The following is a 15,884-nucleotide window of genomic DNA, read 5'->3' as shown; positions in this document are numbered from 1 at the left end:
ATGCTACAAATGCTGACATTTCATAATAAAAATGAGCAACTGTATTATGGAAATATCTAATGAAGTTTTAAGACTGAACTGTTCAAGTGAAAATGAAAGGTATTTATGATACAGTGATACATTATCCCACGTAATTGCAAGAAGAGATATATTTCTGTTTTCATAGGTTAATGGAAATACGGATTATAGGTTCTCCGGATTTTCATTGAAACTGATTTAATTTTGACTGGTTTATTGTTCATTGTCCATGTATCCCAGTGAATCTCAGTTGCAAGAAATCTACCTGTGTAGCGATGAACACCATTGAGATTTGCAAGGCCACACTGGTTGAACCACCATCCAGTGTTACCACTGAAGTTACTGCAGCTCTTTACAGGCTGTTCTTTAATAGTGCACATTGGCCTGCATCCATCATTATCAACATCAAATGTGCTGAAAGGCATTGAATTCTGGTTATCTTCTTTCCTATATCCTCTAAATGCATCACCTAAGTACAATAGATAAAAAAGAAGGATAAGAGTTATTTATGGAGAAACATAACATTTCTTACTTGTTGCATACCTCAAACTTTTCCTCTGAATTTATTAGAAAAATAGATTTCTTCAGAAGCGGTTCAAGAGCACCAAATGATGAGCTGGCAATGTGTTAACGATGTAGGAAAGAAAAAGTATGAAATACTGAGAAGTATGGAAGCAGTAGAAATTTGATGAAACACCTTTATATTGTTGTTGCTTTTAGTGAACCAAACCAGCTATGAAGGTAAAGGCTTCTGTCCTCAAAGACAGTGGAAGAAAAGTTAAAAGAAACAAAAAGGTTGTTAACTTCAGATTTTCCAGTGATGTGCCCAAAGCCCCAAAGTGAGTCATGAGATAAAATGGAATTGTTAAAACACAAAGGTCAGTGATTACTGGTTCTGTTGTCTTACTAAAGAAATAATGTTTCTTACAAATACAGGTAGAGTAAAGCATCAACACATTTAGAGAATAACTATTACGTTGGTAATAAGGAACATTCTTGCATATTAGTAAACGAGGCAAAAAAAAATTAGAAAAAAGCAGTAAGACGGTGCAATACTTAACACAAATCTTTGCATATTTGGTATAGCTATGATATTAAGGGAGGTCTGGAATTGTAAATTGATTTGCATCCATGTATCAGCCAGTAACTGTTATATACTGTAGGCCTAATTTGTTCCAGTTGGTTTCTTTCTCTGTCCTTTGTACGCCACTGTCTGGGCACTTCTGAACTAACCAAAGCAACAACATCAGGAAGACTGCCGCGAATATCAGCAAATTTGGGATGAGATAGTGGACATCTAAAGAATTGGACCATTAGATAGATATACACAAACACACACAAAATCCCTTATGTATTATATATATATTCTGTGGACTTTAATCCATTAAAGTTCCTTTATTTTCTTTATTAATTTTCTGTATTAAAGGAGTGTTTATTCAATTATTCCATTAAAGACCTTGAAGCAATAAAATAAAATGATTTCTTACTATGTAAAGATTGATGTTGACATAACCAATCACTACATCATTAACCATTTATCTGCATACGTGTTCATTATGCACCAAATAGAGAAAAACAGGTTAGAAATAAACATTTTTAAAATTATCTTAATTATTACTCTTTTGAATGCACTTTTTCACATTAAGAAAGGGAACAGGTCTCTTTAAGTACTTTAAAGAAGGAGGTTCTTACCAGCGTTTCCTGAATAATGCCCCAAATGGATCTTAAAAGAACATGCTTCATCCTCTATCCAAAATCCATCATATGATGCATAGGCATGCTTGTCATTTTCTGATTCCAAATCGACATAAAGACTGAAACTAGTGGCTTTTTGATTTACTATGTGAAAAATCTTCCTCAGTCCAAGCCAAAATTCCCCTAAAACAGAAATATATAGTCAATAAACTTCTAGAAACAGAAAGTGTAAAAGAAAAAATGGATTCCTCTGGTTTTTGTACTTTCCTTCCTGAACCAAGTGTAACAAAAGTTGTCTGATGTCTTTGAAAGACTAATGAAGGTATAATCTTCCGACTTAATTGGGAAATCCATGGAAAGAATTCCCATGTGCGCGTCATCTTTTTTCTCTGTGACGTTTTTAGAAAATTGTCCACGATAATTTTCAAGCGTTCATCTTCAATATACCTTAGAAGACCACAAAAACTGGATGTGCTAAAGATCCACTTGATTAAACAGAATTCAGTAGTGTTCCTAAGGGCAATACTGAGAAATGATAAATGTTAGCATTCTATGAAATGCAACAAAACTCAAACCCTATTCTCAAGATTTGCTGCCTCTGTAAATCACACTTTTTTTCCATGAAAGGTTGCCCCATATGAGCTGCGCTCCCTTGTATAGTTGAAAAGTTGTGTGCTTCCATTGCAATCCCAGATAAACTCCTGAAAAAGCAGCTGGTTTTAGACTTGCTGAATGAAAGGTGGCAGTAAAAAAGTAGTAGCATAGTTGTGTTGGTATTAGATACTGAAATATTTCCATTCTGTTTCTAACTTCACATGCTCTATGGTGAAATATTACTGATTTTTCTCAGCTTTAAGGAAATATTTTGTAAATGTGATTAGAACCAACTAAGGCTTTTTTTTTTAATCTGAAAAAAGGGGAATTTATACATTATTTCAGGAAGAAAATATCACAACATTTTAAACACCTCTTGTGAGACAGGATGCGCAATGGCTAAAGACTCTAGTAGGGTGATAGTCATTATTGAGAAGATCACACAATAGACTTGATGAAAAAAACCTCAAGTATAAATAAGACTTTTAAGAAACAAGAACTTTACCCTCTATATTACTAAAAATCCTACACAATTTAGTGGAATGTAGCTCACATAAAGACAGCAGAAACGTTGGGTCCAAAGCGCTTTGGAGTATTTAAAATTAATACCAGAAAGGTCACCAAATCCATCCAGATATTCAGACCATGTTCTCTGAAATGGAATGATTCCATCAGATCTTTTCTGAACCACAGTCCATCCACCTCCTTGAAAATCCATGTCACACAAAACCTAAAATAGACATCGATATGATTAAGCATTCTTGAAGCAGCTGTTATGAAGAACACATTTTCATTAAATAAAGGTGGACTATTCAGAGTTTTGCTAAGCAACATACTTTTCAAATGTCTTAACAAAAAGCTCAAAGAAAATAAAAAATGAAGCTGCAGTATTTTCTTATATGTTCCTGTTGGACTGCTTGATTTGGATATTTCCTCAAACAGTAGAAACTGTTGTGTGCAAATGTCTGCTCATTTATATGTCTGCTCAGATATAATAAATAAGCTTTGATAAATGTTACTCTGTATTAATAATAGCATGAAGTGGAAGCAACATGCAATGTCATGTATTAGTCATGCAAAATATTACAGATACAGGCACTAACACTGAATATACCTTTATTTCAGCAAAGCAAGATAGACACAACTTCTTATGTGTTCTCCCTCACCATCATACCTTCTTCCCCAGAAATACTGTGTTTGTGAAGCCTGGGAAATGTAGAGCCCTTAATAAAGGTGAGGAAATGGAAAAAGAGATAGCAATAGCCCAGTATGTAATAATTTATGCTGGAGCCGCAAAAAACTCTACATAAGAAGGGGCCCCAATCCAGGGAAGTCCCAATGTGAACATTTAACAGCCTGCAACTGAGCAGTCCCAACTGAATACGTAAGATCAACTCTCAAATTTATGAGTCTTTATGATTCTTTGCTAAAATTTGTGCCCAACGGCATGTCAAATGGCAGTGGTCCAGCTGCCCTCTGCTTTGCTATGGAATATCACATTATGTGGCACATTTTCTCTTCAGCCCATTTAACTTTAGACATGTAATTGAGTTCCCTAAATTAGGCATCTTATTGCCCTTGTCTCCTCTGTAATCCCCCTTATACAGAGAAATGTGCATGCATAGCGTGGCTCTGGGAAATCAAGATCTAAATCACCCTCTGCAGATGTCAGTCACCTCCACTGTCTACAGAAAGGGCCCCTAGACCCTTGGTGCTCTCTAGGGATTTCAGCTAAGTGCCTAAAGTTAAGTGGAATGTATCCAGGTCACTCTGGTATTTTTCAAGTATGTCCCCACTGCCAGTTCTAACAGGGATTAGAAAGTCTGTGCATCCTAATGTAGAAAGGTGCATATTGCACGTTTAGACACTGTACCACCTAAGCTGTTCAAAGTAGTTCTAGGGGATACTATGCTTGATTAGTGTTTAAAAACAGAGGCTCATTTGTAAGTGTCTTCCAATGTGACTAAAGTCAGGAGAATTAACCTGGAAATTGCTTATAGCTATGGAGTCATTAAGCTACTTGTGATAACAAAAGTAAGTTCAGAATATAATGTTAGCTATCAGTAAATCATAACAGTAAGCAGATGTACAAATGATGGAGTAAAGTAGGAATTTTTTGTTCACGTTACAGAGAATGTACACAATGAAACAAGTTTCAGAAAAGAGAGATTTGCAATCTTAGCCAGCTGCTAAAAGTAGAGTCTAGGTGGAAGTCAGTTTAACCCTCAAAAAAATTGTGGCAGTCTGAGCTTTCCACGTTGCACCCCCATTGCCTGTATCAGCCAGATATTTTTCATGAAACCAAAGACTTGTTCCTTGGCAGGAACACATCAACATCATATTCAGAACCTCTGTGACTTAACAACATCTTCTCTATGAACAACAAGAAAGCAACAGGACAGAGCTGCAATGTGATCTAATACAACATGGGGAATCTTGGATCTTCAAGTAAGTCAATGCCATTGGATCCTTTGAGCAATCCTTACAACACAAATACTGAATGAATCATAGTAAGGGTCATGTGCATGAAAGCAAATTATGGGCTTTATTGCCTGGAGAATCACATGCTTATTGCAGTCACCCAAGGAGGGTGGAACTGGAATAAAAAGAAATACAGAAGATTCCAAAATGAATATTTAGATGCAAATACCTAAAACTCATTAAAAATAATGCCATTGCCTCATCCGCCGTCTTGAGATGATTGCATGCTTGGCTACTCCTCTCACTATGAGTCAGAAATACAAAGAGGAGCCCACTTGGTCACAACATCAATCTTCAGTCCAATATAAATCAGTGAGAGCGTGGCTAATTCTCAGGAGCAGATTTGGTTCTACATGAAAGGTCATCAGCCAATTAGATATGGCACTAAAACATACACCAGCTAAGTAAAAGTATGAGATAGATATAAAAAACCCAGTTATCACTGTGTAGTTTCCTAATCCCTTATATGCTGGAAATAATGCATTTTTCTTTCTTAAAGTCTTATAATAGTTAATCCACTTTACAGCTTGTTCTATGTCTCATATTGTGCAAGGTACGAGCGGCATGACTGTGTCAGGTACAATTTACATTAAATGAGCAGGAAGATGCTTCTAGTGAATATTTCTCCCCTTTCCATCTTTAGTGTGTGTAAGAGGTATATTCCAAACAACTGTTTAGTTTGTCTGACCCACCTTAGAAATATCATTGATCTAAATTTACTTATTGAAAAATGTATCAGAAAGTGATCATGATTCAGTTTTCCAGAAGTAAAATTGCCTCATGTTTGAAAGCTGAGACAAAAGCCCATTTGGGACTAGTTTTCTGAGATGACGAGAACCTGCCACTACCACTGAAACTGGATATTCTTAGAGCTCCTGGAATTCAGGTTTCAACTAGCCTGAGTTAAGCATCAAAACCTATACTCACTTTTGAAAACATGAGGTTTCAAACATGAAAACCTGAGAACAGGATCAAGTTGTCTAAATAGTTTTCTTCATTTATCTGGTATCTTTACGGAAATGATTCTAAAGACATTTTGGGTTAGTTTCAGTTACATTTTAAGGGCAGCTTATTGCTGAGAAGGTCCTCATTGAAATAAATTGTTTCATGCTGGCTTTGTTTTCTGTTTTTTTAGTTTCTTACTATGGTTTTATGCCTTTTTGTATTTTTCTTATTTTGCTAGTCTGCAGAACTTCCAGAACTCTTGGCTATTAGCCCCTTAAAATGCATTACAGCTTCTTGTTTATGTTTTAATGTCTTGACATTTTTGTTCGTCTATCATTTCTCTTGTACCCTTTTTATGCTTCAACACATGGAAGAATTTGCATTAAACAGTTTTCCTTAAAATAACATTCTTTATGAAACACACATATTTTAGATATTTTTCTCTGAGAACTTTTTGGCACTGTCTTTTCAGTTCTGTGTAACATCTACCAGACAAGAAATGAGACACTCATTTCATGAGTGGAGACGTTTCTTCTCATTATTTATTGTTACCTTGTGCTTTTAATCAAATTGTTATGATTTTTCCTTTTGTCTCTTGTTCTCCTTAAGGAACCTTTCCACTCATATAACTGATTCTCAGATTCTGGCAGTAACTTTAAATGTGGAAAAGTGTCAAAAATACTTTTGAAGTGAACAGAACTTTATCATTTCAGGTTTATTTGCCAAAAGCTACAAGTGAACTGAGAAATCACTTTTCTCGCATAGATAAGTCACACCATCTCTCAGGAAAAGTAATTTGGGTGAGGTACGAATATTTCCTCAATGGAATCCCCCTCAATCCAGAAGAAATTCTGAAACAGATGCATTTTGTGCTATGGTTCATCCTGGGGTGAGGCAGAGAGCATTTTCTTCATACTATAAATATGGTTGTTCTGTGAACACTTCTACCTGTCTTTGCCTTTCTTTTACCTGGAAGGAACTTGCCGATGAGTTACAGATCTTTTCCCTGAGCTCATGGCATTGTATAGAGAGAATGACGTTTTTTTCTATCAGGGGTCTGCAGAACCAAGTTCATTTTTTCTTTTGAGATCCCAGCATACTTCCGAAGCCTTTTCATAAGCAGTTTGAGCTCTTTTTTGTAGCATTTTGTAGGGTTCCAACTGGCTAAAGATAAAGGGATTCATCCTTCCTTTGTTATATATAGAGGAAGACTATAAAGTTAGATATTAAATTTTGCTGTTTATTAGCTGGCTTAAACGCCACATTTTTTCTCCAAAAACTAATGACCCCAGCATGTACTGCAAAACTAAAGGTTTGAAAGTGCTGTATCTGTCTTTCCACTACGCGTAAGGACTTCCCTAAGTAGAACAGCCTGAAATGGAAATAAACAGACAAAACAAAGTATTCCTTGTGTTTGCATGGATCTGAATGTCCTGAGCCTGAGGAAGTTAATCCAAAACGCTTTTCTCTTAGATGAGCACTCTAACTCCGAGCAATTACAGAAAATGCAGGTGGTGATAGGAAGCATGACTGCTGCAGTTCATGCTGAATTTCATCCTTTTTTGTCTTAAGAATGTATATCCTGCAAACTGGATATGAAGACTAAAAGTTTAGATGCCTCTCTGCCTCAAGACTGAGTTATAATGATGCTCAGACAAGAGCTAAGCACCTGCTCCTCAAACTAATGTACATCTGCCCCTGTATTTTGATGACTATACAATATCATGGTCCAAGCTATAGGCATCAGCAGAGTCACCTCTCAAGAGAAGGCAATGGTATACAGTCATCCAGCAGAATAATTCAAAAAGCCAAAGGTCTCATTTTAGGAGCCAAATGGATCAGTCACTTGGCTCCTCAGTTTTCCATCTCTAAAATAGAAAAGAACAGCACTTCTCAGTGTCCAAAAGGGGTGCTGGAAAATATCCTGGGTTTTTGTCTTTGGTACATTTTTCACTGTATATGAAAACTGATGATGGGATCTTATGACAGAGATTAAATTTCTTTGTAGAAAATGAGAAACTTGTCAAAATTATAGTAATGGCAGACACATCTGGATGATTTAATACATTTCTTATTCATCTGTTGAGAAATTGTCAAGGAAAACATTTTAAATCTATTAAATATATTCTAAGTGCATATTCTCAAGCAAATTGTGACTATCCTAAGAGATAAATTTATTACCTCAAAAAGATAATTTGATCCTTCTGGATGGATAATGTACAGACCAGTTGGGGTTTTTGAAACTGAACCAATGGTATCTTTAATATCAGTGCAATCCAACCCTAGAGAACAAAGTATTTGATGAAGTTCGTTAGAAAAATATGTTAAAAAAACAAATACAGCTTAAGCACAGAATATTACTTTTCTTGGTGACATATGAATGATCTCAAATAGCATTTTCTTGTCATGCAAATTTTAAAATCATGTTTTGTCATGATTATAAATGAAAATTCTCTGAACTCCATTAAGCTCAGAAAGAAGCGTAAATTATATTGTATAGAGAAAGTTCTTTCTAATCTTAACTGGTATGATACAGAAATTAAAAATTATGTATCTGGGTCTTATTTTACAGATTTTATTTGGGTAACACTTGTACTGAGTAAAAAGACATATTATCTGGGGAAGCATGTCTTCTTCCTGCAAATATTTGTATGTATACTTGTAAAAGCATTTCTATCATATTGTATACATTAAAAACCCTTTGCTTCTAAGTCTTAAGCCAGGTTTGTGTTAAACAGGCTCAAGCAAGCAGTTTCTACGGCCAGTAGGACTGCTTAGAGGTAGTTTCCTTTAGTTGGGATGGACACTACAAAATAGGTTTAACTGTCCAATGTTCAAGTGACTTCCATCTTATTTGAAGAAGGATATTGCAAATGCTGAGCACAGTTTATTTCATTACAAAAGAAAGTGCCATTTAGCAACATCAGACCGCTTATGAACAGGATGCCCAGAATTATCAGTTGCAAATGATTTAAAGCAGTATTTATGACATTCTTAAACAGTTCACAAATTTTCCAGAGTTTATATGTGCATGCTAACACAGAATAAATACTGTAAATATTATAATTTCTTACCTTTGCTTTAATCAGTTTTTTGTCAAGATACAAAGATAAAAAGGGAAGAGGTCAAGACTAAATGTGAAAAATACTTACCATGAGATTGAACTGCTTTGTAAGGAAGTGGATCCAAATGCTTTCTCAGAACTTCTGCGTTCAAAAGAAGAAGTCTGTTCATGAGTTCATTTACCTGCAAATTCAAATAATAGATCTTTAAATAGGTTGCAATGAGGAATTTTACATTCTGAAGTTGTTCTTTTTGACTCCTGGTCAAAATCTGAAGTTAATTTTTGTGATGTGCTAGTGATTCATACCTTCATTTTGTGAATTGGTCTGATTTTTTTACTTTCTGCATCCAAAATCATTTGGCACAATTCCACTGAATTCAAGAAAAGTCCTTCATTTTGATTAAGGTTTTTTATCTGTACTGAATGAGTGCACAGTGTTTGTAAACTACTATCAGAGTTAATGATAATATAATATGTAGTCTACACAAATATGACAGGACTGCAGTTAGGAACCAACATGGAGGAGTGGTCCGTCACTTGCCCTACTGCCATGTATGCCACTGAGTTACGGACCAGGTAGTGCTAATCACTCCTCGTAGAAATGGAACTCACACCTTACCCGAGGTACAAGGAATAGTGATAGAGACTGTAATGCAATGGTTTTAATGACAATATAAATGCTTAATTTTCCTCAGTTAGACAATACCCGTAGCACTAAATAATAAAAGTCTGTATGATGAATAAAAAAGTACCTGATTAGAAAGGTAATCCAAAGAAGACTGTTGATCATCCATCATGTTTCTTACCAGTTTTTTTGTACTTCTTGCATATTCAACAAGAGAGTTCTGCAAATTTCCTTTAAAAGAAATATGTTCATCTACTTTGTTATCATAAAGCTAGAAATATTCTTGACTGAATAATGACACATTTATTTATGATATCTAAGTGAATATTGAAGGTGTTTAACCTTAGGGTACCTAAAAGTGAAATTAAAGTAGTACAGAGACCACAGATTAAATCCAAAGATGCTAAGAACCTCAGCCTCACTGGTTGCAGTGAAGACATCTTAAGACAAGATGGCTTCGTAAGATTTGAAAAATTTAATCTTATCCTTGGGCAACTTGGATAACCAGTTAACAGATACCACAGAAATACAAATGCAAATGATAAAAGACAAATACATAATGTTTCCTGTCATCCTACATTTACTCATTCACTCTGCTACTTACTCATGCTCCTCTTTTTTGCCTAAATATAGGAAAAAATGCCAAAAATACAAAAATTAAACTTGTCAGGTAATTAATAATACATATTAAAAATCATATAGGAAACAAGAACGTTGACAAATTTTTCTGAGGCTGATTACATCATTTGCTGTGTAGTTTGTCAAGGCAGTGAATAGAGAACGTCCTGTTCAGATAGCTCTAAAAGGCAAGCTGAAGCGTAGATTTCCTCCCACTTAACTAACTCCCACTTAACTAACTCCCACACACCTAACTATGATGTTTAAATGAGGGACAAGGCACCCTACTCTTCCTCTCTGATGGAGAGAGCTACCGACATTGAGAGGGTAACAGAGACTTAGGTGGGCCGAGCTGCTGCCTGGATTTGCCTGTCCTCACCAGTGATTATGAAGAGAGACTAGCATGATTATACTCTAACTTTGTCACACCAGCTGCACCCCAAAAACACAGCACCCCAAATTTTCTGAACAATACTCAGCCTGGGCAGCAGGGACAAAGGCTGTCACGTGCTCAAGAAGATTAAAAAATAAATTAGCACAGCATAGGGTAGCATAGCAGAGGATTGCATAGCATGGCATTGCACAGCTTGTCGCTGAGAGTATTCTTTATGAATACATACTGCACATGTAATGTTTTTCCCCTCGTAAAATTTTAGCTTGAACATCACATGGTACAAGGCATTGTTCTTTTTGTTTTGAAATATCTGCAGATTTATTTTTCTCTTCTGCCTTGAGTGGTTCCTCCACAGCTCCAACATTCCTTGTGCCCTGTTGTACCAGACAATGGAGGGGGAAATAAATTGATCATAAAGCATACATAACATAGCTCAGGCTGCCAAAATGAAGTCAATTACTCCATGGATCAACCTTCAAAACCTGTTTTTTTAAAGCTTTATCAAGCAATAAGTGACAGAGCTGAGACCAAGGTCTGTTAGGTGTCTTCTGTTTAGCCATACCTCACAAGAGAGTGTCAGAGGTAAAGAATAACCTCTATAAATTTAAAGAATATCACCAACATTTCTGGCAAAGTATTCTACCTGTGAGCACTGTGAACTGGAGGCAAGAACTTGCAAATCTTGCATTTAAGAAGCTCACATTTTAGGAATCAGCACATACGACAGACAACTCAAATGCTAACAAAGTTATTTTCACTGGAAAGGAGCAGGCTTTTGGATTTACTACATATTAGCAAAACACTTTCACTCTTGAAAGTCCCTAAATCAATTAATTAGACTCCGATCATGGAAATACTTGCACAAATTATTAATCTATGCACACAAGCAGTCCCAAGCAGATCTGCAGACAAACCCAACAATGAAAAAATATTTTAAATGCTCTTACAGAGGAAAGAATAAAGGGATACTATTCACAGGTATACAGTTATCTGAAATAGTAACAATAAAAGCATTGGTAAAAGTAGTTACACCTTTTAATGTTCTTTAAAATAATAATTTCATATTTAGTATTTTTTCTTCCATGGTGCCATTTGACATAAAATAAGGGAATGCCTCTGACTCATCACTTAAAGAAATGCTAAAAGTAATTCCTGAAATATCTGTCATTGTAAAAAGACTAAGAAACATATTTTCATTTCAGTCTTTTTTAATTCCATAATCTCAGCAAAGCATTGTAGTATGTTCATATACTGTATTTTCAAATGTAAATAGGACCCTTAGAAATGTAAAGATTTTAATGAAAAAGAAAACTTATTTAGACTTGAATATATCTTCCACATAATTTTCTCCTTTCCTGCTTCAGGTTTCTCTTTCTGGTATTGGCACTACACAGGAAAAGCACTGAACATTTTTTTTCCTGATTACTGCTTTTAAAAAGTGAAAGTAAAAATTACATAAAACTGTTAACAAGGAGATTTTACCAAAAAAAAGGGTTTCTGAATTATTAATGTAATTGCATTTTGTGTCTGGAGATAAATGCTAGAGAACTAAAAGAACACGTTTCTTTAATTTTGAAATAAGCACAAAATAAAGAAAAATTCTGTAAGAGTTATAAATAGATCACTGGAAACTTATAAACAGGTCACTTGAAGCTATGGTTTGTTCCAGGGCTTTATCACAGCTACTCACCAGATGTCCAATTAAATACTGTCAAGCAAATATTTTTAATCAATATTTATTTTTAACAAAAGCCAACATGAAAACAGGCAATTAAATCTGACCTCAGCAATTCAAGCAAAAACTGTGACTCTGCCAAAAACAATAGTTACTCTGCATTTACAGTCATGCAGATGAGATTAAAAATTTGGCCTGACAACTGAGCTGTGATGAAGGACATTATGACAAAAATGTTCTTATATACTGAATTCCCACAATTTCAATGTAGTTTCTTTTCTCTATCTGAAAATACCTGATTCTTCTGTATTTTTTGTATCTATCCTGAATAAAGCAATCTACATTTCAAAAACATCTGTCACTTTTCTGAGAAGTCATTGTTACATTCATTATCTTATCTAAGCAAAGTAATTGAAAATCTTACCTTAGATGAACAAGGCTTGACGTTACTTATGACAGTCTCTCCTAAACTGAACAAAAAAATATTAAGACAAATCAGAGAAGTTACCCTAAAGCAGTTCATCTTTTACTGAAGAAATGCAAACGTTTTGACGGGTTTCAAATTTCCGTGGAAAGGATTGTACGCTATGAGGTCCTGAGCTAACTATTTGGGAATGTCTACAGCACAAAGAGCAGCCAACACATCACTCCTTTAATGCCTGAATTTAATAAACCACATTTCAATTGCACAGTAGAGTTTATATACTACTGCTTGTATCCTAAGAGCAATTACTGCTTATCAACTTTACGTGACACATCAAACATATATATCTTCATTGTGATAAAACGGTGACAGATTCTCTTATATGCTATTTTTGAGCATTGGTATATATTTGGTATTGAGTAGTCTGGGCTACTTGAAAGAAAAACAAATATTAATTGATGTTTTAATCTTTTTACAAAGGTTTTTATCATGAAAATGAAGGTATTTACATTGGTGTGGTGGTAGCGCACTAGAACTGGCTGTGGAGGCAATTTTAGAATATGTCCTAAAAGCAAATTCTAAATAGAAAACTGAAAAATATTACTTTAAAATAATCCTTTGTGTTACATTGAAAATTGTTTACCAGGAGGACAACAGCAGTCTCTTGGTCTCACTGGTAGCCCATCCTTAGAAACAGAAGTCTTGAGAGTGGGACAACCACTCAAATACAATGATTTTTACCCCTGAAAAATGTCAAAGTACAAGAGAATGTCCTGAAAAAGAAGATTAAATGTAGTCCACAGAAACTTAATTAAAGCTATATAGCAGGCACTTACAGTTTTCATTCACTCAGATCCACTATTTTTGTATCTTAAAAACTGGATCTGACATTTTAACCGAAAAGCAAATTATTTGGAAAGTTTAGTTGGAAAGTTCATAAAGGTCCAACAGATTTTAAACTCCTCATGCACATTAGAGAAGTTAAATTGTTTGTGATCTGGCTGAATAAATGAAACCTCAGCTTCTAACGTCCCCCTGGGAGATAGACTGTCTAAAGGATCATCAGAATACACTGTTCAACATCACCTTACACTGGTACAGCCAATGTTCCAAATTTGTCTCAAAACTGTGGTTCATCTCCATCCCTGTCTGAAGTTGGCATACACTGGAAATAGCTTTTGCTACAAGAAGATTTGGAAGCAGTTGGGAGAGCGGAGTTAATACAGCTTTAAATCCAGATTTTAATCCATTTTTTTAATCCAATGTTTTCTTTCAAAATTAATAGCTAAAGGGCACTAAGAACCTGTACCTGGACTCTTCCTGAAAGGAGCACATTCAACTGCCTGTGAAATTTTTAACAACTTTGGTTCTTCAATATCTCTTAAAATAAAACTTTTAATTCGTTCCAAAATACTGCATGGCACATTATCGTTTTCCAAGATAAGAGTTACTAGAATTTAACTACTGCATCAGTTGGTGCTCTCTGAAAACGATGCAGGTTGTGACCCATAGTACAGTCTCAGGGAGGTAAGAGGGTTGAAAAGATTTTCATAGCTATCCATATGTGACATTAAGGGGGAATGAACAGTTTTTATTCCTCTTCCTATGCACAGAAATAGGAAGAGTAGACAAATTTCAGGAAGGAATAGTTGAAATGGTCAGAACCTTGGCTGAACTCCTTCTCGCGTGCAGTCGCCTACATAGTTAAACTGAAGCTTGGAGGAAAGCTAAAGGGCATTAGCAGATTAATCCCCCCTGGAACAAGAAGGAAAGAAAAATGTGTTTCTGCAGCAGCATAGCTATGCTCCAGCCTTTAAATAAGATCTGCAATAAATTCAGAATCTATCTCACAAAGATTTAAGAGCTGATCTTTACCCTTGACTGGAATATCAGTCTCCAGCCCACAGTAAAATTTATGAAACTTCTTTCAAACCAGCTGCCAGAGTGGGACCTTCCATTTTGCAACCACTTGAGATCAGGCTGCTTGCTGTCCTAGAGTAATCACACAGTTCTGAAATACACGGTCCTCAGCTAGTCATCTTCTCATCCCACAGTCTGAAAGATGTGACGTTACTTACCAGGGCGAATTATCTAATAACCCTAAAGGAGGGCTATGAAGAAGTAAGAAAAAGGAAAAGGTAAAAAAGGGAAAGACAGGAAAATATATAAAGACTGTTCTTAATTCTGAATTTCAGAAGGTATCTAAGGTAAAGCTGCAAGTTGCGCTGGATAAGATCAAAATTTGCAATAACTCTAAAGAAGCTCAAATTCTGCCAGCATGAGTTGACCAAGAACTTGAATCTTCCCAGGTATGACATGGGCTCAAATTCTGCAAGTTGTTTCCCAGCTCTGCTTCAGTCCTATTTGGGTGACTCAGTTCTCCATACTGATAAAACCTTCTACTGCATCCTAAATGAAACACTGCATTTTATCAGGCAAACTGGGATTTTAAAAGTGTATGTGGGTTAAAAAGCACATGGTAGTAAAGTGACAACCGGTCTTCTACCTGCAACCCAGAAGAGTTCAGATTGGGCAAAGAAGTGGTGACTTTGGGGCTGGTATTCTGAACCAGGGGTGAAAGACTTCCATCTTAGGGTCATCATCTCAACTGTGGTAACTGGGATATTATAAATATTAAGCACATTTGGCAACCTGAGCATCAGTGGTCTTGACTGTAAAATGGTAATAGTAACACCTACTTCACAAGCTGTGCTACAAATATGTGGGGGGTTCTGGGGAGAAAAGTATTTTATGAATGCTGAGTGCTATTTTTACTCTCCTAGTCAAAGACATAGAACAGCTGCACACTGAAAAAGAGAAGAATTGGTTTAAGCTCAAATACAACAGCCAAGAAATGTCTCGCCAGGAAATCACCAAGGCATTTAGCCTTCTGCTAACAACTCATCCAAGGCATGGCAATATCCCAAGACAACACACCCTGCTTTGCCTGAAAAAAAATGAAGTTTTTCAGTCTTAAGAACACTTTTTTTTTTTACTTGGTGTAACTTTATTTACTTTTTTATATAATTTTTATATTTTTGTATAACATTTTATACAATTTTACGGTTTTGTTTTCTTTTTGCATTGCCATTTCTACACCCTGTGGTTAAAAAAACGTTTATCCTGTTAGCTCCAAGTCTTTACTGTCAACAGATTTAACAGACATCCGCAGAGAGCTCTGTAAACCCACAAGCAGCAAACGGGCTCAAGGAGGTGTTTCGTTTGCCCTGCAAACCTAATGAGAAACGCATTTGATCGGATACAGGTTTTGGGTTTTTTTTTTTTAAAAAAAAAAAGCATCCTGCTATTTATGAAAATGCGGAAAGGATGGATAGCCCGGCGAGAGCCAAG

The 15,884-nt window shown here is 35.7% G+C and overlaps 1 protein-coding gene across 1 annotated transcript; it reads right to left on the bottom strand.

Moving 5' to 3' along the window:
- Window positions 1-3: 3 nt before the first annotated feature.
- Window positions 4-12,762, bottom strand: ANGPTL5 (angiopoietin-like 5). Its single transcript, XM_009326351.1, has 8 exons — window positions 12,534-12,762; window positions 10,661-10,808; window positions 9,550-9,653; window positions 8,886-8,979; window positions 7,915-8,015; window positions 2,917-3,037; window positions 1,711-1,896; window positions 4-487 (listed from the first exon to the last, which is right to left on the bottom strand). Exons 1-8 carry the CDS (start codon window positions 12,630-12,632, stop codon window positions 168-170), a joined length of 1,173 nt encoding a protein of 390 aa, XP_009324626.1. The 5' UTR covers window positions 12,633-12,762; the 3' UTR covers window positions 4-167.
- Window positions 12,763-15,884: the final 3,122 nt, after the last annotated feature.

The sequence above is a fragment of the Pygoscelis adeliae genome, unplaced genomic scaffold (genome assembly GCF_000699105.1).
Source record: "Pygoscelis adeliae isolate BGI_AS28 unplaced genomic scaffold, ASM69910v1 Scaffold686, whole genome shotgun sequence".
Taxonomy (NCBI): domain Eukaryota; kingdom Metazoa; phylum Chordata; class Aves; order Sphenisciformes; family Spheniscidae; genus Pygoscelis; species Pygoscelis adeliae.
Note: the sequence above shows the minus strand (reverse complement) of the source record. Positions and strands in the feature narration are given on the sequence as shown.

Coding starts and splice junctions, on each gene's coding strand:
- ANGPTL5 (XM_009326351.1), bottom strand. CDS start 12,632: ATGAACTGCTTTAGGGTAACTTCTCTGATTTGTCTTAATATTTTTTTG. Junction 10,809..12,533: donor TCAAGCCTTGTTCATCTAAG/GTAAGATTTTCA, acceptor CTGGTACAACAG/GGCACAAGGAATGTTGGAGC. Junction 488..1,710: donor GCATTATTCAGGAAACGCTG/GTAAGAACCTCC, acceptor TATTGTACTTAG/GTGATGCATTTAGAGGATAT.